Source organism: Myotis yumanensis, unplaced genomic scaffold, assembly GCF_028538775.1.
Source record: "Myotis yumanensis isolate MYYU_CA2020_CCGP unplaced genomic scaffold, mMyoYum1.0.hap1 SCAF_15, whole genome shotgun sequence".
Classification (NCBI taxonomy): domain Eukaryota; kingdom Metazoa; phylum Chordata; class Mammalia; order Chiroptera; family Vespertilionidae; genus Myotis; species Myotis yumanensis.
Genome location: NW_027223766.1, coordinates 10,719,785 through 10,741,786, shown reverse-complemented (window position 1 = coordinate 10,741,786; position 22,002 = coordinate 10,719,785). Strand labels below are relative to the sequence as shown.

General features: G+C 40.9%; 1 protein-coding gene across 2 annotated transcripts in view; it reads left to right on the top strand.

Annotated features, from left to right (window-relative positions):
- Positions 1-8,147: 8,147 nt before the first annotated feature.
- The window catches only part of FAM91A1 (family with sequence similarity 91 member A1), a 42,338-nt gene continuing 28,483 nt past the window's right edge, over positions 8,148-22,002 (top strand). For both annotated transcript variants that reach the window (XM_070391873.1, XM_070391872.1), the window contains exons 1-8: positions 8,148-8,459; positions 12,511-12,595; positions 13,569-13,720; positions 16,521-16,578; positions 17,251-17,318; positions 18,317-18,430; positions 19,649-19,739; positions 20,121-20,183. In XM_070391873.1, coding sequence (XP_070247974.1) covers positions 8,388-8,459; positions 12,511-12,595; positions 13,569-13,720; positions 16,521-16,578; positions 17,251-17,318; positions 18,317-18,430; positions 19,649-19,739; positions 20,121-20,183 — 703 coding nt within the window. In that variant the 5' untranslated portion in view covers positions 8,148-8,387. The remainder of the gene's footprint in view (positions 8,460-12,510; positions 12,596-13,568; positions 13,721-16,520; positions 16,579-17,250; positions 17,319-18,316; positions 18,431-19,648; positions 19,740-20,120; positions 20,184-22,002) is intronic.

Here is a 22,002-nt window from a genome sequence, read left to right as displayed (position 1 = left end):
GTTGAAAATGTTCATACGGGACTATTTCTGTAGACAAAGAAAATTGTGGGACCTAATCCTCCTCACAGTCTCACCCTGCTGGGCTGTGTGTGTGTGTGTGTGTGTGTGTGAAGGAGAAGGAGTGGGAGGGGTGGAGCCTTAAATCCACCAATTAAGATACTCTTCCTGTGTAAATACGGTCATCTCATCGGGTCAATCAATGGTTTCCATTCTGCAAATGCCCCACCTTAAAGATTCCAGTTTCCTCCCTTGTTTCTCCCTAAGATATGCCCATGGGAATGAAAATAATTCAGAAAACAAAGACTGACTTTCAAACTATGTTTTACTCAAACTAAAAATATCCTACCTTTTACTTCAAAAGGTGAACCTTTCTCTTCACCTTTCTTTTTAATAATTGTTATCTTCTGAAAGGCAAATGGATGGTGCTGGCTTTTTTATTAATTTTTTCCTGCCTTCTGCTTTCCTGGGCCTACCTTTTACCAGGTATACAATTCAGTTGGCTACACAATCAGTTGGCTTTCTGTATTTTTTGAAAGAAAAACAACAAAAAATGACTATGCAGTAAGGCTATACAAGTTCTGAAAAGATATGGCTTCTAATGACATTTAACTTAATCTTCCCAAATTCTAGACAAAAGAGAGTTTCACATTTCTATACAGCAAGGGAACAAATGCTTACACAGACCTGGGCCAAGAAAGAGCCCATTTACCCCTTCCCGGGATCAGCTGTCGTGTTGCCAAGGAAGTATCCTCTGTCTCACTCAGATGTCATAGGTAGAGGTCATGACACAGTCCTACTATGCCTGACCTTAATTCCAGATCACATTTACACTAGTAGACAAACTCACATTTCTTGTTAGACAGTTAAGAGATTACGTGTTGCTAACAGTGTAAAGTTTGAATGACATCATGTAGAAGGAAACAAAAAGATTTCATTTCAGCCAAGTTTTAAGCCACTGTGACAATGCACCCAAATAAGCTAAAAGGCTCTGAGATGGACCAATGCCATATGTGTAACACAAACTCAGATAATTTCCATATTAGTCCCGTGGTGTGTAATTCTTTATTTATCTCATGGGTCTTGCAACGGTTATCAAGGGGTGGTGGAATTATTCCCTTGGTCTGCTTGAATGTTGAACAGATAGATGCCAGATTAATTCTCGTACAAAAAAGGGGGATTACTGGGGGGATTATTTTGCATGTCCAAAAATGTATTATAGTTGGCTGCATAATTATCATTATAGAGTTAGAATGAATGTTAGAAGGTATCTTTGTTCAAACTCCTCATTTTGCAAATTCATTTCAACAAATGCTTATTAAGTACCTAAGGCCAGAATAAGCCTAATAAGTGCTTGTCAATCCTTGTTGTGCCTTGAATTGCCTAGATTTATTTAAAAAATATGCATACTGCTCTGGACGGTTGCTCAGTGGTTAGAGTGTCAGTCCACGATTGAAGGGTCCAGGTACAGTTCCCCATCAAGGGCATGTACCTGGGTTGCAGGCCTGATCCTGGCCAGGCCGGCATGTGTGTGGGAGGCAGCTGATTGATGTGTCACTCACATCGATGTTTCTCTCTCTCTCTCTCTCCCCCCCCCCCTTCCACTCTCTCTAAAAATATGCATGCCTGGACTCCAACTGCGGAATTCTGATAAAATTGCTCTGGTGTGAGGCCTGTATATTGGTAGTTTAAAAACTTCTCGAGTGATTCTCATTCTCCTAAAACTACCCTCTCCCCCCATTAAAAAACAAACAAACAAAAACACCTGGCATTAACATTTTTTATTGTATATCTTATCTACTTACTTACATTAATAAAGTAATGGAGAAAAAAATAGAGGAACTCTCCAGCTGCCTCCTTGCTTCTATAGGCTTTCATAACCTCATTCCTTTTACCTGTGTATTTTTTCAGCTAGTCCAACCTCTTTTAAAATAAAAAATTGAATACCTCCTGTAGAATGCACAAGTTCCATTCACTCAAAATGTGATTTTTACTCCTCATCATGGATAGTGTGAAAACATATCCAGGTAAGGATAAACCATGCTTTGTAGCTGACTGATTTGTCTCACCTACCTGAGCTACCAAAGGAAACAAAACTTCAGGCTCAATGATGACCTGAGATTGTATAAACCTCAGCTGGACCACTGCCCAGCAGTCCTAAATGCATCATTTCCCAAGGAAGAATTGACTGTATTTGGTGCTATCAGACGTTAGAGACCAGTTAAAGAAAGAATTTCAAGGACTTTAAGGCCTGAGAGAATGGTTTGGATAAGAGTCAATAGTCAGAAATGGGGGAAAGGAGAGCTTGCTGTTTTAGGTAAAGAAATGTTGTGTGAGATCAGCCCCTAGTGGGCACCTTGAGTATTACAGTGGTTCAGCATTTCAGTGGAGGTGATGTGGCTTGATGCTGGAAAGTTCATTTCTACCGCAGACCACGAATGTTCTAAACACAGACTGACTTCAGATGGCAGAATTACCACATTCTCTATATTATACATAAATATATAATACCAATCTTTCACAGGCTCTATGGCAAGAGGCTCTCTCTGCCTCTCTCTGAAACAGGCTTGTAATTCTTCAGTTTTCCACCATTTGCAGAAAAGAGAAACCCCAGGAAACTCCTTCATGTAGGAAAAAATGGTCCCACATGACCTTTCCCCTTCTCATCTCTCCATCCTCACCTCCTGATTCGTCAGGATCCCATTCACAGATTTAGGAGGAGGAGGAGTTTTCCAGGTAGAGAAGGAGGAAAAGGCATTCAGAGAGGAGATCTCCGTATGCAAAGACCCAACGTATGGCAGGTGTGGGGAATTGCAAATGTATTTTTGAAGTGTATAGGGCAAGAGAGGATGGATGGCTGGGCCTTTTAGTCTGTTTTTCATTGCCTTTCATTTCCACGCTGTGACAATTGGTGGAACAGAGACAAGGGCACAGAAATATTTGTCTGCTCCAAAATAAATCCAGAGCAAGCAAGATGGTTTTCACAACAGACAGCGTCCATCCAGAGGTGGTGGGAGTCATGGAGAATGTGGCCCCTGGGAAGTTCCCTGTTCCATCTTAGCCAGACGGCCCATCCTCAGCTCCTGTCTTCTGGGAAAGGGGGTCTGATGCTGTGGGGTTTTCCACATTTTCAAAAGAATTCCCAAATCTGGATTTTTATGAGAATTCTCTCTGCCCCATCTATTCATTCATTCATTCATTCATTCAATATTTATCGAGTGACTACTATGTCTTGTTCTAAGCCTAAGGACACAGCAGAGTACAAAACAGACAAAAACCCCTACCTCAAGGCACTTCCAGTCTAACGGGAGAGATAAATAATTCTAAAAATGATGCAAATTATTAAACACATAAGATGGTAATAAGTGCTATGAAGAAAAATTATGCAGGGCAAGCAGCTGAGGAGGACCGGAGCTGTGTTACAATGTTGAATAAAGTGGTCAGGGAAGAGAACTGAGAAGGTGACATTTCAGAGCTCAGGTGTCATGTAACTCATTCACTCATTCAACACATTCAGTGATATTTATCTTGTGTGCAAGGCAAGATTCTAAATACTGGAGAGAGACTGATGAACGAGACAGACAAGTTCCTTCCTACTCAGAGATTATATTCTTGCTGGGGAGACAGACCACAAATTAGAAACCAGATAAGATAATGTCAGAAAGTGACTCCTTGCAACAAAGGAAATAGACAAAGGTAATGTGTTAGACAGAGGAGGAGAAGTGGGTAGGTTGGACAAAGTAGTTGGAGAAGGCCACGCTAAAGGACAATTGGTGGAATAACGGAAGCCTGCTATACAAAGGTCTAAGGGAAAAGCTTGCATTAAAGGTCAAAGAAACAGCATCCTGGCCAGTATGCCTCTGTTGATTGAGCCTGGTCCATGCACCAAAAGGTCCTGGTCAGGACTCGAGCAGGAGGCAACCCATGGATGTTTTTCTCTCTGTGTCTCCCTCTCCCTTCCTCTCTGTCTCTAAAAATCAATAAAAACAATTCAAAAAAAAAAAAAAAAAAGGCCAAAGGAACTGCAGGGGCAAAAGCCATCAGGTGGGAACAATGGTGTTGAGCATCAGGAGGCAATGAATTGGTTCATGAGAGAGAGCAATGCATATGGGAAACCCAAGGTCAAGCCCAGGCAAAATGGTGAAATAGAAAATGTTTCCAGTGGCTTCCTCCCCTCCCTTTCTTTTCTCTAGACATCATTGCCTCCCCTACAGGTACTTCTCTGGCCTCATTTAATCCTGAGTTCTTTCTCTTTCAAACTTTCAGAAAGGGATGTGATAGTTCATATATACTCACCCCCTCAAAAAAAAATACCCCACAAGACAAGCAAACAAAAAAAGCACATGATAAGGCTAAAAAGCCATTATTCCTCCTACGGGGATTTACATTTAAATTATAATGATTTAATTATGAAATTGAATGCATCAGCTGTTGGGGTGTTGGAGTAGTTTATTGTTGGGGAAGTATATTAATGTCCTATGGCTGCTGTAACAAATTGCTGCAAATCTAGCAACTCAAAATGACCCACATTTATTACCTTGGCGTTCTGGAGATCAGAAATCCAAAATGAGTTGGCAGAGCCGGGACCCTCTGTGAGGCTCTGGGGGCAAATCTCTTTCTTTTTCCTGCTCCAAGAAACTGCCCCCATGCCTTGCCTTGTGGCCCAAAGTCACTCTGAGCTCTGCATCATTGTCACATCTCCATCTCTGACTCTGACCCCTCAGCCTCCCTTTCGTAAGGACCCAGTGGGTACATTGAACCCACTCAGATAATCTAGGCTAATCTCCCCATCTTAAAATCCTTAGCTTCATCACAGCAGAAACGTTCCCTTTGCCATGTGATGGAACGTAGTCTCAGGGCGTAGGCATTGAGACATGGACACCTTTGGGGGTCGTTATTCTATATCAGTGATGGCGAACCTTTAGAGCTCGGCGTGTCAGCATTTTGAAAAACCTAACTTAACTCTGGTGCCGTGTCACATTTAGAAATTTTTTGATATTTGCAACCATAGTAAAACAAAGACTTATATTTTTGATATTTATTTTATATATTTAAATGCCATTTAACAAAGAAAAATCAAACAAAAAAATGAGTTCGCATGTCACCTGACAGACGTGTCATAGGTTCGCCATCACTGTTCTATATACACACAAAGTGATGTTCTGGAGGCTGTGAAATTAGATCACCAGAAAGCTCCCTATGTTCAGGTTGTTTCTGCTCACTATTTTTGTTGGAATTTCAGGAATGAAACAGTTCGGTAGTCTGACTGAGGGGCAGCTTGCCCAAGCCATTTGGGTAACTTTCCTCAGTCTCCGTGGGTAAAGTCAGATAAGATTGAATCTCATTGCCCTTGAATTTCTGAACACATGGTTCACCCACAGGCTCATTTGCACGGCAGTTTCTGGGAAAGGGCTTCTCACACTCTGCAGTTTCTGACCGCTCTGGAATTTGAAAAGGAAAGGGCTAATGAAGCAGAAATAGCCGGGCCTGAGTCCGGACCTAAAGGGATGGTCATTATTGTTTACCAGTGAGCAGTTGTTTGTGCTTCCTGCTGTTGGAGGGAGCAGTCCTGTCCTGAACCTCCCAGCGGAGGGGCCTTTGAACCCTGTAGGTTGACCTCTTGTCTCTCTGAATTGCTTTGTTTTCCAAACTCTCAAAGACAGGTCACCTTGGGGGAAATGATTTTCATAAGCCAAATTCTGTCACCAGAGTCTACTCTGAAGGGCTTGTCATTTGGATTCTTCTAGCTTTGACCCATTACCATTTCTTCCTTCAAATTCTGCCTCTCTCAGCCACTTACTAAGTTAGAGTCTTTTCTATTTTCATTCTTTCTATTGTAACTACTAAGTCAGAGTCTTTTCTTTTCCTGGCCCAATTTTCAAAGGTCTGTGTCTTATGGATTCAGCGGGAGTCCATCTCCACCATGTCCCATCTCCTTTTGTAGTTCTCATGTGTCCACACTGTCTTCAATATTGTTGATAAAAAGATGAATGTAACAGGCGTTTGTCTGTTTAACTGTTATAATTAGCTAAAAATTGTTGCTTAATAGGGTTTTTAAAATGATGTCGACTTTAATTTTTGTTGTTACTTACATTGCATTAAATCAAAGTTAGACTTTGGAAGAATATGGGTTCTATACTTAGAAGCATTAAAAATGATCTTTGAGGGCGATTTGTGTTGTTGACTTTAACTGAACATTGTCTGAACTGGAACAAGAGGCAGGACAGTTCAGGGAGAGCCTGACTCCAGGAATTGAAAGGATGGCTCTGGCATCAGGCAGCTTTGGGTTTCGGTTTGGCTCCGTCACTACCACCTGTGTGATCTCACCAGCAAGTCAGGCAGCCCTGCCAAGCCTGTTTCTTCCTCCGTTAAATCAGAACAAGAATAGCGCTGACGAACAACAATCTATTGCAAGTCAAGGGCTTTATACATAGCAGACAGGTAATCAATATTTGTTGAATAAATGTCTCATGGTCAGAGTTCTTTTAACTTTAGCTATGATGACGAAGGTCTGTAAACACAGGATTCAAAGCACTTAGTTGTGGGCTCTTATAGTTGGACTAGGGGCCCAGTGCACGAATTGGTGCACCTTGAAAGGAACTGTGGGCCGCCAGGCTGCCTTGGGCACAGGGGTGGATCTCAGCCCATCCTCTGTGTCCCTGCCCGGCCCCTCCCTCCACACCCCCGGTCCCCTGCCTGCTGGCAGCCCCCCTCCCAATGCCGCCGCTGCCAGGCGCTGATGGCACTGACCCCACTTGCACCTGCTGACAGTGCGAAGCAGTTGGGGCTGGCACTGGCAGTGGGTGCAAGAGGCAGGCGGGACCATGGTGTGCAGGAGCAAAGAATTTTCAGTAACCACCAGAGGCTTGCCCCAATGACAGCGACTGGCGCCCAGCCTTGGTGCCCCCGCTCACCTGCTCCACGATCCCGCCAAGACCGACGTCCACCATATCCCCTGCTCTGCCGCCTGCTGCCAACACCCTCCATGTTCCGTGCGCCCCCTGGTGGACAGTGCACATCATAGTGACCGGTTGTTTGGTTGTTCTGCCATTTGGTCTATTTGCATATTAGCCTTTTATTATATAGGATAATCTCAGACCAATACACCTATGCAAGGGGAGTGTGGACCACATTTGTTTCAACTCATCAGACACAGTGGGGTTCTTGCTATGAGTCAGACTGGTCTGCTGCTGAGATGTGGGGTAGGCATCTTATAAAAATTCCTGAGTATACAAGTTTCTGTGTATAAAAAACAACAACATTGTTTAAAACAGAAAAATAGTTGCAAAAATACTGAGCTTGTCTCTAGTTGCTGCCAGTAACAATAGTCATGGGTTTGCTAAGCCAGTGTAACAAATTCTGGAAGAAATTGTTCCCAAGCATCTCTCTAGAACTGAAACTAAATAGGCTGGATTTCTGCCTTTAACAAGTGACTCTGGAGGCATTCGTATGGAGAGAGCAGAAGAAAGCAGTAACCAAGGGCTGCCTGCAAGGGTGTTTATCTCCTGGGTTCCCTTTCTGCCTCCCTAGCTTATCGGCACCAGCTTGTTTAAATTCTCAGCTCCCTGAATCTCTCTACTTTGTAGGAATTTGGATCTTTGAAGCAGATCCCAACGTTTCTCTTCCACAAGATTCAGCTACTACCTGGGAGGGATGAAACGTCACCAGACCTTTGCTCTGCTCCTTCCCAGCTTCTCACTCAATGTGGGGAAAGCTCTGACTTAGAAACTCCCAAGGTGGTGGTGCCCAGAGGTACAGGCCTGGGTTGGCTATGGAGAAGCCCTCTGGGGGCGCACTGCTCTCGCACTATTTGAAACCAGCCATTGGCTCTTGTAATCGCGGCTCTTGGGCCCCCTGGGTTCGCATTTTGGGGCAAGTGGGTCACCCAGCAATGGCAGTGCCAACCCAAGCGCCATTTTTGATTCATCCCCAGAGCGACTGCAGGAGGGCGTGGGCGTGGGCGTGGGCGTGGGCGGGGGGGGGGGGGGGGGGGGGGAGCGGCAGGTACCCGGACACCTCTGGACAGCACCTCGTAGCCCCGCCCCGGAGTGCAGAGGGCGGGGCCAGAGGCCAGCCTGGAGCCCCGCCCCTTCGGCCTCGCGCCAGCGGGCGGAAGTGACGCACACCCAGAGCCATTTCCGGCGGGCGAAACTAGGAAGAAACTTGAAGCTGCCAAGGTTTCCCCGTGCCCGTCCCCGCTGCTCCCGTGCCCCTTGGCCCGGGCCGCGCCGAGCCGTCGGGAGCCCTGGCCATGGGGCTGTGCGGGCGGTCGGCGGTGTGAGCGCGGGCCTCCCGCGGGCCCCCCGGACAGGCCGAGGGCGGGCGGGAGGCGGGAGGCGTCGTTGCAGCCGCGGGCCGGGGCGCCCCCGCCGGCCAGGGTTCGGGGCACCATGAACATAGACGTGGAGTTCCACATCCGGCACAACTACCCCTGGAGCAAGTTGCCGGCCAACGTGAGGCAGGTACGGCCGCCCTCCGGGGCCGGGCCCCGCCGCGCCGTCACCTGCTGGCTGCGCCCGCGGGGCCGGGGCTGGTTGCTCTCGGCTGGCTCCCGCCTGTCCCCCCGCCGGGGTCCGGGGTCCGGGGTGAGGAGGGGACGGCTCGGGGGCCGCCGAGGCTGGAAGCTGTGGGCTGGAACCGCGCTCTGGGCTCGCCTGGCGCTTTTGCTTGGAGCCTCCACTTGCCCGGGCAGTGGGCGAGGCGCCCGGGAACAGATGGGAAACTGACCCCCAGAACTTCAGGGCGCGGGGCCGGGGCGGGAAACCAGGGAGAGCGTTGCAGGTGACAGCAGCTCTGACCCACCCGTGTGGTCATACATGCACATTCTCAGAGGAGGGAGGGAGGCGTTGTCCAGGGAGTGTCGCGAGGATGTGTCCCCGAGGCATTCAAACAGGGCCCTAGAGGACGAGTAAAAGCGGGAAAGAAGGTTTCCCAGGCAGAGGGCACGTCATGTCCAAAGGCTCGGGCGTGCGAAAGCGTGTCTGGAGAGAAGCAGGCGACCCACTGTCAGGGAGTTTGGAGGCGCAGGTCCAGGGACCTGCTGGGAGCGGGGGTTGTCTGTGCGCCTGGGAGTGGGAGCAGGTGAGGCTGGAAAAGCAGAGCCAGGGTTTGAAGGGACTTTGTCCTTTTTTTTTTTTTTTTTTAAACTTTATCCGCATGACAAGATGGGTTTATAAGAGACGTTTCAGCAAGAGAGGTTTTGAGAGTCAAGTCTCAAATGCTTGAGGTTGATTTTTACTCCGTTGTTTCATGCATTTATTGAACACCTACTGCGTGCTATGCCTTGTTCCAGACAGACCCTGCCTTCATGGAGCTGACATTTTAGTAAAAAAAAAAAAAAAGATCGCAGGTGAATAAGCATAGAACATGGCAGGTGGTGGAACACCATGGGAAGGTAGTGTGGTAGGAGCTGCAGATGAGCCACTGATTCTCTGGTCAGAGGTTGACCTTCCGCTGGGTGGGGAGTGGAGTTCTGCTTCCCTCGGTGCTGGGCAGTCGCCTTGGAAAATTCGGGAGCGTGGTGGTGATTGTGTCAGGATTATCGCTCTCCCAGCTTGGAGACTTAGTTCTAGGAAATGAATAATTTAAGGTCTGGCGATGCATCACGTGGCAGAGAAAATACTTTCACTCCAGGATTTCAAGAAAGCAGGGAAGTGGAAGGATAAATTGCAGGAACTCGGAATGCTTGGTTGTCAGGGCTGCCCGTGCAGTGCTTAGCTGGACCTAGAAAGAGAGAGGTCTGCATCCGAGAGAGTAAGTCCCTCTCGCTGAGTGTGAATGAAGGCTCTGGTGGACACTCGTGTTCTCTAGGGTTCTGTGGCATATCTGAAGACGACTTCACAAACATAAATGTAGCATAATGGAAGATTGTGTCCAACATGAGGAACTGGCCTTAATTAGTATTGGTAAAAACATTTCTAAACCTTAGGCATGACTATTAAAAGTAATTTCAGAACACTGTTAAAATTAGGTACAAATGTGATATTAAATTTAAAGCAATTTTGGGGGGTAAGGGCACGTAAAAGAATAGCTGTTTAGCTTAGGATAAGTTTCCACTGGTAGACGGCATTGCAAAGCCGGTCTGCACAGGGTGCGCCGTGGTCTTTCCACTGTCCCTGGGCCAGGCTCCGCCAGGGTGGCTCATCCATTCTCTATCTCTGTGTCTTGCCCTGAGAATGGGACCCTCCCATCCATTCTTCACACTACACTGGGGTGAGCTTTCTAAACACAACCCCAATTCGCTCACTACCCGTCTCCTGTAGATTTACGTGTAGCTTCTTCGTGAATCTCAGATACTAACTCCTCCAGGAAGGGGTCGCTGACCTCCTAAATCTGAGTCAGTTGACCCTCAGATAATGCACCACAGCACTGTGTTTCTACACTCCCATAGCACTTAGCCCCCTACAGTGCATTTTCTCCTTACAGTACTTGTTTTGCTTTGGTTTTTTGAACACCTATCACATAGGTTTTAGTGAATACTTTTGGAGTGAATGAATGATGGCATCAGCCTGAGATCTTGCCCCAGGAGCTAAGTTAAAGCTCAGGCAATTTAAAAGTGGGGCATGTTCCTTGTGGAAAGGATTTGGACTTGGCATTAGAGAGCTACTAAGTACTTTGATAAAGTTTCCAGCAACTTCTGATAAGTTTAATTTGGAAATGACTCATTTTCCGGTTCTGAAAGCTGGGGGGAAAGGATTCAGATTGTTAAAATTTTTTTATTTCAAACTATTGTTTTAAAATTTGCTTTTATATGGATGAGATGAAATATTTTTATGGGTTATGGGTCATATTAGACTTAAAAAAAACATAAAAAGTTGTGGATAGAGCCATTATTTCAGGATTTTAAAAGTAGTTTATGAGTATCTTGTATTCATTGTTCAAAAACAATTCGTAGTTATTTTATTTTAAATCTTACGATGAGGTTCTGTATAATCCCGAAAGGGTCAATTAAAAAAAATCTGTATTTTTTTTTTTTTTTTTTTTTGAGTTACACATTGAGGTTAGGGTTTGTAGGAACATCTATCTGATGGTGGTTTTTTACGGCCAGTGCCTCTGTTGCCCCTTCATCTGTTAGAGGTCCTTCTCTGCAGCCCAACTCCATTTGTTAGACCTGGTCAGTATTTCTGCAGGGTCAGCGCTGTCTGAGAGTAAAATGAGCTTTCTTTAGTTGCCTCCTGCAGTGGCAACAGTGTTTTAAAATGTGAATGATGGGAAATTTGGGGTAGGAGTGGGAGACAAGCGAAAGAATCTTTGTGAACAAAGCAGTTATATTTTATGTAGTGGGCAGAGAAGAGTAAAATCAACTGTTAATGTAGTTCTTGGGTGTGTGTGTGCACACCAGTGAATTGATCAGGACCAGTCATTAAAGCCCAGTGCAGAGACTTAGATGTTTAATAGATTCTGCACTTTCTAATTAGCTTATAAATAATGGACCCTTATATTTTGTATGAGTGGCTTGAGTTACACTTTTTCTTCTGGAGTTACATTATCAGCACATACATTCCGACAGTAGTGTGAGTTGTGGTTTAAGCTGTGATAAATAATCTAGTTGCAGGAAGAAAGATTTTTAGTTTTCTCACATCACTTTTTTTTTCCTTAAGATAGTATCTAATTATTTGCCAGTTTATGTAGATGTGAGTTTCATCTGTTTTATGAAGGTTGCCTTAAGTGAAAGTATGTGTATGGACATTTACCTGGGCTTTTAAAAACCTGTGAGTAGGAAGTATAATCACTCAACCCTCTGATCTTTCTGTTGTTAGTTTCCTGAGATGTCTAATTTTACTTTATAGCACATCGGAAGGATTATACCTAGTAATTAGAAGAGGGATAGCAGTCACATATTAAGTTTATGGTTACACATTGAATATAATTTTATTATAATCAGGCAAACGTATTCTTTGCTTTCATGAGAACCCAACTTTGAGCTAAAAACACTATGTGCACAGCTGAAAAGAGTTTTTTGATCATTCCAATATATTGGAATTCTAAAAGTGTCTAAATGTTTTCTAATGAGACCATAAGAAGATGATGTTTTAAAGAAGTAATCTTAAATTTAGAGGTACATTTGAAAGTACATTCTCCAGACTTCTTAATAATCATATCCCTCAGCTAAAAATAACTATCAGACCAGAATCTGTTGTCAGTAGCCATTCGTAAATTTAAATAAACGTAGGTGCAAGAAACCATCCATCCATTGATCTTCGTAAGTAGAACTTAGTGCTTTGTTAAGTGAAACTATGCTCTCAAATTGCTCTTTTATTTTATGTTAAATACTTAAGATAATTTCAGTAAGTCCTTTTAGAATAGCAGACTGGAAATAAACACATTGAAATTTTGCTGTCAAACCGTAGCAGAAATTTAGTACAGTAATATAATATCTAGGAAAGTCTTCTCTATTCCATTCTGGAAAGTTTAGCTTTCAGGATAAAGTTAGGGGACATTGTTTTGAAATCTTATGGGGAAAAAGTACTATAGTTTAGAAGCTATTTTAAATCTATTTGAAATTTTTTTTAGAGTCTTGGAAATTCACAGAGGGAATATGAAAAGCAGGTTGTCTTGTACAGCATCCGCAATCAGTTACGATATAGAAATAACTTAGGTAAGTAGAGATATTTTTACATTGAGATAGAGTTGACTGTTGCTGAAATATCATTTCATAAATCTATCCTATATTTTCAATACATATTTTATAGTACTGAAATTATTCCATGTGCAGACTTTAAGAAACTATACTGACCCATCCCACCTAACAAGTTGCATTAGCAAGTAGATTTTTCTTTCTAACTCTGATGAAATTTATTTTTTAGAGTATTGTTAATAGATTTGTTTTACCTAGAGAATATTAGTCTTGATTCAAATGCCCTCTTTTTACTTTACATGCCAAAAAAGAAGTATATTAGTTCTTAATAATTTTTTCTTTGAGTTTGTTTTTGTCTCCATAAGTTTTCCAAATAATATAACTTTAATGAAAACTCTTTCTATAATAATTGGAATACTTTTTAAACACAGCTAGTTTCATGTTTTTATTTGTCAGGTTACTTCGATTAGTTTAATCTATTGTACTAGTCTTCCCTACCAGGTGCTCTTCTCATTTTAAATACAGTGTTTCAGAGAGAGGTTTTCTTTTTAAACTTATTTCATGGAAGTCAGATGTCTTTTTACATTTAAATCACAAAAACAACAAATAATTTTTAAAAATAGACTTCATTTTATAGAAAACTACCATTCAGTTTGGCTATCTTGTAAAGTGGCATAGTAAGGATTTGGATGAATTATAGATTGTTTTATACCTTTTTATGGAGACATTCCATGCTTACTTTATTTACTTTTTGATTTGGTATTTGTCCTATCTGTCTGTATCTATCCTATTATACATTTTACTTACATATATTATACATAGTACTTATATTTCTTGTGGTATAATGTTTCTTTGTTCCAACGTAGTTTATTTTATTTATTTTCTTCCAAATTATATACTTTTCTTTTTAACTAATATTGATTTGTAAAGTATGAAATACTTATGTAAGTATAAGACACGTGAAAAAACTGGAGAATTTCTTTCTTTTCCTCAGTTAAACATGTCAAGAAAGATGAACGCAGATACTATGAGGAACTACTAAAGTACAGTCGAGACCATCTCATGCTGTACCCTTACCATTTATCAGATATTATGGTAAAGGGCCTGAGGATAACACCATTTTCGTATTATACTGGGATTATGGAGGTGAGTTTACTATGTACCTGAACCATTAGGAATGGGATGGGACCACATGTCAGGCACACTTGGCAGATGACCAGCTCTGCAGCTCTTGCGACATTGGACATTGTTTCTGAGTTTATACTGTAAAAAGGTCTGATGGTTACAATTAACTGTTTTAGCCACACTTGTACAAGTACAGTCAAACCTCAGGTCTTGAAAGTCTCCCATCTCAAACAATTCGGTTCTTGGCCAAGTTGTGACCAAGTTGTTCACAGAAAAAATGTCTTGGTTGAACGAACAAACTTTAATTTTGGATGTGACAAACCTTTCATGGTGTATCAGCGTGACAAAAAACATCTCTCAGGACACAAACAAAGGAGAGAATGGGCCAGTATGAGTCAGTTTATCACCAATATCTCAGGAAATTGTGCTGTCAATATTTTTGTGTTTTTTGTTGCTTTTGTTGCTAACTAAATGGACAATTAGCACCATTTTAAAACATAAACAGACCATCAAGAGTGCTAATGTTGCTAATGGTGTGAAAGAAACAATGATCACAGGCAATTGAAGAGGCAGAGAAACGGTTGCTGATTTGGATAAATAAAAAGCAGTTAGCCAGTGACAGCAAGAGACATGCAGCATACTGACCTGAAAGATGCCCCTGGAAAGAGTGCTGAAAGTGATTTGTTTAAGGCTAGTAGGGGGTGGTTGATAACTTTAAGAAAAGTGTTTGTTTATAAATTAAACAGTACATTAGACATGTAGTGTATACTAGCAAAGTTAAAGTGGAATCATTTGGGGGTCTGGAGTAAATTAATTCAATTTACATTTCTAATGGGAAAAAATGATTCAGTTTTTGAACAAATGGCATCTCAGACAGCCTTCTAGAACTGATTAAGTTCAAGAATCGAGGTTCCACTGTAGTTGTCATTATCAATATTTTCACAGTACCTATTTTTATTCTTTTTTTCCCCCAAAATATATATATTTTATTGATCAAGAGAGGAAGGGAGAGGGAGAGAGAGATAGAAGCATCAGTGATGAGAGAGAATCATAGATTGGCTGCCTCCTACACACCCCCACTGGGGACTGAGCCCGCAACCCTGGCATGTGCTCTTGATTGGAATCGAACCTGAGACCCTTCAGTCCACAAGCCGACACTCTATTCACTGAGCCAAACCAGCTAGGGCTGTTCTTTTTTATGCTATTACTAGAGGCCCGGTGCCTGAAATTTGTGCATGGGTAGGGCCCCTACACTTGGCTGGCAACCAGGGCTGATTGGGCCTTCTGGCTGCTGGCTGGTTCCTCCCTTCTCCAGCTGCCGGCCAGGGCCTTCCTTTATTTTGTGCTGCCCCCTGGTGGTCAGCGCACATCATAGCAAGCAATAGAACTCCTGGTCTCCCGGTTGAACTGCGGGGACACTTTGCATATTAGCCTTTTATATATAGAGATAGATAATATTAATCAGCCATTTATGTTAGCAGAGTTTGTATAACATTTATTTCATTTAATGCATGACTAAGGTTAAAAATGTGGGTGACAGATTGAACATTAAGCTCAGAGAAACTTAATGTATTTAGCTGTTTACTACCTATAGCAACAATAAATCATGATATAGATCTGGTGTTATATAATACATGTGTCAGACTGCTAATCTTTTTGTAATTATTAACTTCAGATTATTAGCTGCAGAGTTAAACTGTTAGCCTTTTTCCAAAGGCAGTTTTTAGGCCTCTGTTGAATAACTGTAAATACCAGTTATATACTTTTTAAAACTGAGCTTTTTGTAAAGACTGGCAGCATTTATCTAGTATTCATTTGCTGTTTGATTATATTTGAATGCTACTGTTTTGTGTTCATTAGCCACTTTAAGAACAGAGAGAAGCCTAGAACTAAAGGAGTTGGGCACCTGTAGTAACAGTGAGGTTTGCTCCCTTTACTTATGTCCTTATGCTCCTTACTCATGGGCACTTCTACAGTCCCCTGTCTCCTGTGTCCTTATTTTGAAGCAAATACAAAGTAAAGCTTGAGGCCTGACAGCCTAGGTTTCTGTCAGTCCCTTCCCTGAGAACCAGAGTAGCATAATGGAGGTGGCTGCTAATCAGTGAGTAGAATTGTTGTTTCTCTGACTACATTTCTGGTATTGTCCACAGGTTTGGGGGAGATAGAGAAGGAAGTTTTGTCACACTTACTAGCTTTCAGTTATGTCCATGTGCTTGCTGCTGTCTGGTTTCTGTTCTTAACACCATTGGGTATAGCTTTTGGGTTGAAAATGGGTGTTATCTCCACAGTAAACAGTTGGTTTAAAAAGCAGATGGGAGTTGGAAGAAGCTGGATTCTCAGTTTAACTCTGCAGCTGATTGGGACTTCTAGGAGCAGAGATGACTGTGTGGTCAGACACTTTGCTGGCAGTACATGTCTTAGATGTGTGTTGATGGAGCTGTGACACATTGCGTAGCCTTTTCTCAGGGTAGGAGTCTAGGATCAGGTGTGAAGTGTGGCGAGGTTGGCATCCTGAGCTCTCCTAGAGGTACTCCTTGCTTAGCTTCCACAGGGCAGAAGTGACAGGGCAACTGTGTGGGACTCATAGAGAGTGCTGGAAGGAACCCGGACCTGACAGCCTGATCTTCAGGTATTAGGTGGGGAGGCCAGGTGGTAAGTGCGACTGTGTGGCACACATGCTTTAGGTACCCAAACTCTGATCCCGGTGCTTCATGTAATAGTTATTGTTCCTCTTATTGCTATAGAACTATGTGTTTAGACACATGCTTTTATCTATGGACATTTTGCATTTAAAATTTTTTATTTATTTTTCTTTGAAAAGGATATTATGAACAGTGAGAAAAGTTATGATTCCCTGCCCAATTTTACTGCTGCCGACTGTAAGTATTTAATCATGCTGAAGACAGTAATGTTTAGTGTGTCCTTGTATATGCATGCTATTGTGTCAGTATTGTAATGTGTGAAACACTTGAAAGATGAGAACCGCAAGCATCATTGTTGATACAAGTCAAGTGTAAGATTTAGTCTAAATGTCTCAGAAGAATATTTTGGAGTGTTAAAATCAGAAAAATGGAACTAGACTATATATTTCTAGAGAATGAAGTTCTTCCTGATACTTGGGCTGTGTTGTGTATCAGATGAGGAGAAAAAAAAAAGTATATAATATTTTTACAGCATGATACACAGTTATTACTAACAATTTGCTGGTGTTTTATTAAGCTTATTTTAATGAGTGTATATTTGAAATGGGACATAGTTCTGTTGTATAAGAAGAAACTTTTGCTGAGAAGTACACTTTGACTTCCTGAAATTGGAGGACTTCTGCTTTTAAAAAATTTTCTCATTTAGCATTGTCAATAGTGTTTACTTGAATTCATCTCTCTCAGTTTCATTTCCTTTTATATTCTGTTCGAAGAATTCCTTTTAATTTGATATTGCCAACTAATAATCAAAAGATGAACAAAAGCCAAGGGTTTATTCCCTACAAGACTGAGTGTCCTGACATGTCATGATGTATTGAAAGTCTTTACAGGACAGACTCTTCCTTCCAGGTCTAAGGCTTCTTGGCATAGGAAGAAACCAGTACATCGACCTGATGAATCAGTGTAGATCGTCAAAAGTAAGTTAGTCATTTCCCTTGCTTTCCCATTTCTTGTCCTCCTGATCACAGTCTGATTAATTTTTCAAGTGTTAGAAATAATGAATTGTAATTTCTCTGATCAAGTAAAGTATGCTTCATACAGAAACCGTACAAAAACTTAGTATTCTCTAGGCCAGGGGTCCTCAAACTTTTTAAACAGGGGGCCAGTTCACTGTCCCTCAGACCGTTGGAGGGCCAGACTATAGTTTAAAAAAAAACTATGAACAAATTCCTATGCACACTGCACATATCTTATTTTGAAGTAAAAAAACAAAACGGGAACAAATACAATATTTGTATTTGCATGTGGCCCGCGGGCCGTAGTTTGAGGACCCCTGCTCTAGGCTATCACTTAAATGATTATTTAATTAAAACAATTGAAGGCATAGAACATATAGTTAATTTTTTAAAATATTTTTATTGATTTCAGAGAGGAAGGGAGGGAGGGGGGAGAGAGAGAGAGAGAGAGAGAGAGAGAGAAAGAGAAAGAGAAAGATCAGTGATGAGAGAGAAGCATTGATCAGCTGCCTCCTGCCCGCAACCCGGACATGTGCCTTGACGCGGGGGTGGGAGGGCGGGATCAAACTGTGACTTCCCGGTTCATAGGTTGACACTAAACCACTGACCCACACCGGCTGGGCTATTTTTTAAAATTAATTTTGTTCTGTTGGTCTTTTTTCTTGCTCATTCTACTCCCAGGGTTCACTTAGTGGGTGAAGTGAGTACACTTTTCCAAATGCATTTTCACATCCTGGGCTTCGTTTTAGTCTGGATTTAGATCCAGATTTAATGATTAGTCTTTTTAAGTAATTTATTGTAAAATAATTTGAGATTATTTTCTATATTCATTGTATCTAGAATAACAGATTCTTAGAAATGAGAATTTAAAACGGTATTAGCCTGTTAGAAACAGTCTTCAGATAGGATTGATAAAGAAAGTAGTAAATTTAGACTAATTGCAAACTGTACTATTGCAGAAATTTTTCAGAAGGAAAACAGCTCGTGATCTTCTGCCAGTAAAGCCGGTAGAAATTGCCATAGAGGCGTGGTGGGTGGTGCAGGCTGGATATATCACAGAAGACGACATAAAGGTAATCTTACAAGTTATTTTTTATTTTTGAAACTATTTTTCATTGTAGTTCTCTAATTTTTAAAAAAGTAACACTATTTTGTTTTCTTGAAGAAAATAAAAAATTTAAATGACCTTATTAGACTAGAATATTGGTAGGTTCCCACGGTACTCTTTAATAATGAGGGAGACTTGACTTGGTTCATGTGCAGTATGGGAATTTTAATTAAATAGCAGTTTCAGGTAAATTGATGTGATGCTGCAGCTACCGACAGGCTTTTTGGCTAACACTTTTGAGCACTTGCTCTGTGCTTAGATGTGCTGGCACTATTCCAGTGCTTTTATGTTGTCTAATTTGCTGCTCAGAGCAACCCAGAGGTATGTGTGATTTGTACCCCGTATCACATATGAGGAATGTGAACAGAGAATTGAAGAGACGGCTCAAGTCATAGTGGTAATAAAGGTCCAGGATTTTCACCCAGGCAGTTTGCTATGGAGCCTGTGTTCTTAATTACTGTGCTAATTACTGTGTGAAGTGGTAGGTGCTTGGATAGGGGGATAGTATCAAGGTGAAGGGAAATGGTGCTGTCAGTGGTCAGACCACATTTGATACGAGCCTATGGATTTTAGAAGAGATGCTGTACAGGAAAGGGGTGGGGTGACGGACAAGGGCCCTAGAGACCAGGTCGGTCATATCTCTGTGTGGCTGAAGAAATGTAAGTGAGCACATGGATTTTTTGTTTGTTTGCATTTCATTTTACCCCAGAGGACAGATAAATCAAATGAGTGGAAGGCTTAGAAATTTTGTTTTAGTAAAGTATTTCCTAACAGAGCTGTCAAGCTATGTCATAAGATAGTGAACTTCTTACTCAGAATAATCATGTGGGGTTTGAATCAACTTTATTTTTGAGAGGTTCAGAATCACAGATGAATCAGATTCCAATTCAAAGAAGGTCAGTCAATACTGGTATTTATTAATGAACATTTATTGCTTACCAGCAAATATTGTTATTTATAATTACTTTGGTTTCTGAGTTCTGTTGGTAGCATCTTTTGGCACCTTAATTGATGGTTATGAGCATACCTTTTTTGTTAGAGTTCTGAAGTGATAAATGAAAAAAAAAATGTTGTTCATTCAACAAATGGCATCTAATCATTGGTTTAAACATGAATAGATTTGAGGAGACATGGACTAGTTAATTTGGACAGAACTTAATTGAAAATATTTTGCTTTTCTTAGATATGCACTTTGCCTGAGAAATGCGCTATTGATAAGATCATCGATGCAGGCCCTCAGCTCTCTGGATCACTAGATTACAATGTAGTACATAGTAAGTGGTTAGTAGAAATGGTCTTTTGTCAACATAAAAACGTGTTTTAAGGCTTCAACAATTAATAGCAATTACTTATTAATGAGATAAAAATAGTAATATTTCCTAAAGGCATGATATTGTGTGAAATGCGACCATAGTCCATTGTTTTCCACTGTGGCTATAATTAGTCACATCCACTAGAATTTATACAAATGGATCATAGAAAAATGTTTAGTTCTGAGCATATGAGGGAAGCTGAGATTTGAAAACTATAATTCTTCAGTTTACTTTTTCACATGGCATTCAGTTGTATGAATCTTTACTACAGCAAATTAGGAATCAGTTGTTTTTTTAAATGTTTAGTATTCCATCTAAAAGAAGGTGCTTTTGCTTCTATAGGTTTATATAACAAAGGATTTATTTATCTGGATGTACCAATATCCGATGACAGTTGTATAGCAGGTAAGCATATGCTAATATTTTTCCATTTTTTTAAATGGCTCTGGGCACAGAATTATTACTCTATTAAGTTAGACACAAATCATTCTAGGATCTTTGATGTTACAATTTTGCAAAGAAACTCTTTTTTCTCATTACTCTGTATTCCTTATTTTTATAGTATTTGGTGTACATACTATATTTAAGTAATAGAAATCTAAGATAAATTTCTCACAATACTAAATCAGAGTATTGTTTTTATAAATTTATGTCACATTTTAGTCCTTGCTTAGTGCATCACAGCTTTTATATATATTCAGTAATATCATAGAATTGTGTATTCTCCATTTCCACTTATCTGTGCCTTATATTTCATGTCACTACCATCTTTTTTATCTTCATCTTCTCACTTTCTACTTTACCCAAGTTAAATCAATATTTTGGCCCTTGTGTATTTCATTCTACACTTATCAATTCATTAAATCATTCCCATATTGCTGGTTATTTAGATTATTTCCAGTGTTTTGCTACAATAGTGATGTGGTTAACATTTTTGAACACAGGATGGAGCTCTTTTTCTATAGGTTAGATTTCTTACCGATTTGTGGAGTACTTGTTATATTTAAGTTATATGTTACAAGTATGTATTCCAGAATTCTTGTTGTGTTATCTTTTATCATACTAAGGTATTTAATATTTGTGTGATCAATTATAAAGTGCCCAAAAATTCCAGGGAATGGCCTTACTATTAACAATTGAATGGTGATAGAGCTTCTACGAAAATACTTCCTCATATCAGTGTTGAATCTTTTTTTTTTTCTCTGCCTTTCAGTGTTGAATCTTGACTGGTTATCATGCACTAGTGTGTCCTGATCTTCATTTGTGTTAGCATGTGTTATGATTCTTTAATAATACATTTGTATAGACATGAATTCTCTTTTAAGCTTGGGAGACAGCTAAAAAACTCAATGAAATACTAATTCTGGTTTGTATAGTGGGTGCTATAACAAATAAAATACTAGTTTTAAAATTTGAAAGATTTTGACAAGGAATTAATTTCTGGAAGACAGGTGGTAGTGGCTTTCTGTCACCATTGGAAAATACGAAAGCTTTACTCTGGTCCCTACTCTCATTTGATAAACTGACTGACTCACCTGAGATCCACCTAAAGAGATTGGTCTTTGATTGGTTCATTTCACTCCATTTTGATAGTTTAAACATTATATTGGCTCAGGTTATCTTTAAGTTTTGAAGGGAGCATCAGAGAAGGGCTGAATGGATGGCTTCTCTATTACAGTGTCATGTTCTGCCATGGCTCACACAGTATCTGACAAGTTTTGGTGGTACAGACAAGACCCATGGTATTATAACTGCTGTCACCATGTTACCTCTGGCTGTTCCCCAAATTGGAATAACCCATGAAAGGAAAGCAGTTTGATAACATGGAAGTCATCAAATTCAGCACAAAAGACACCTGAAGGTGATTTCAAAGGAAGCAGTCCAGCTATGTTTCAACAAAAAAACAAGTACTGTGAATGGTGGAACAAATAAATGTGGGGAGAGAAATACTTTGACGAGAATAATTATGAAAGGGTTTGTTGCTAAATAAAATACATTTATTCCATCATCACATTTTATACTTGTACATTTTATGTCTACCCTTTCCTTTTAGCGCTTTTAAATTTATATTGTGCTTAGATAGAGTTCTTCTAGGTTATATAAACAGCCTAAAAATTCTTAAAAACCGTTGTCATATATTTTTAAAACTGTAATCTTGGACTTTTTTTTCCTACGTGATGTGAAATAAGGGCCCAACTTAAATTTTCTTCAATTGGATAACCCA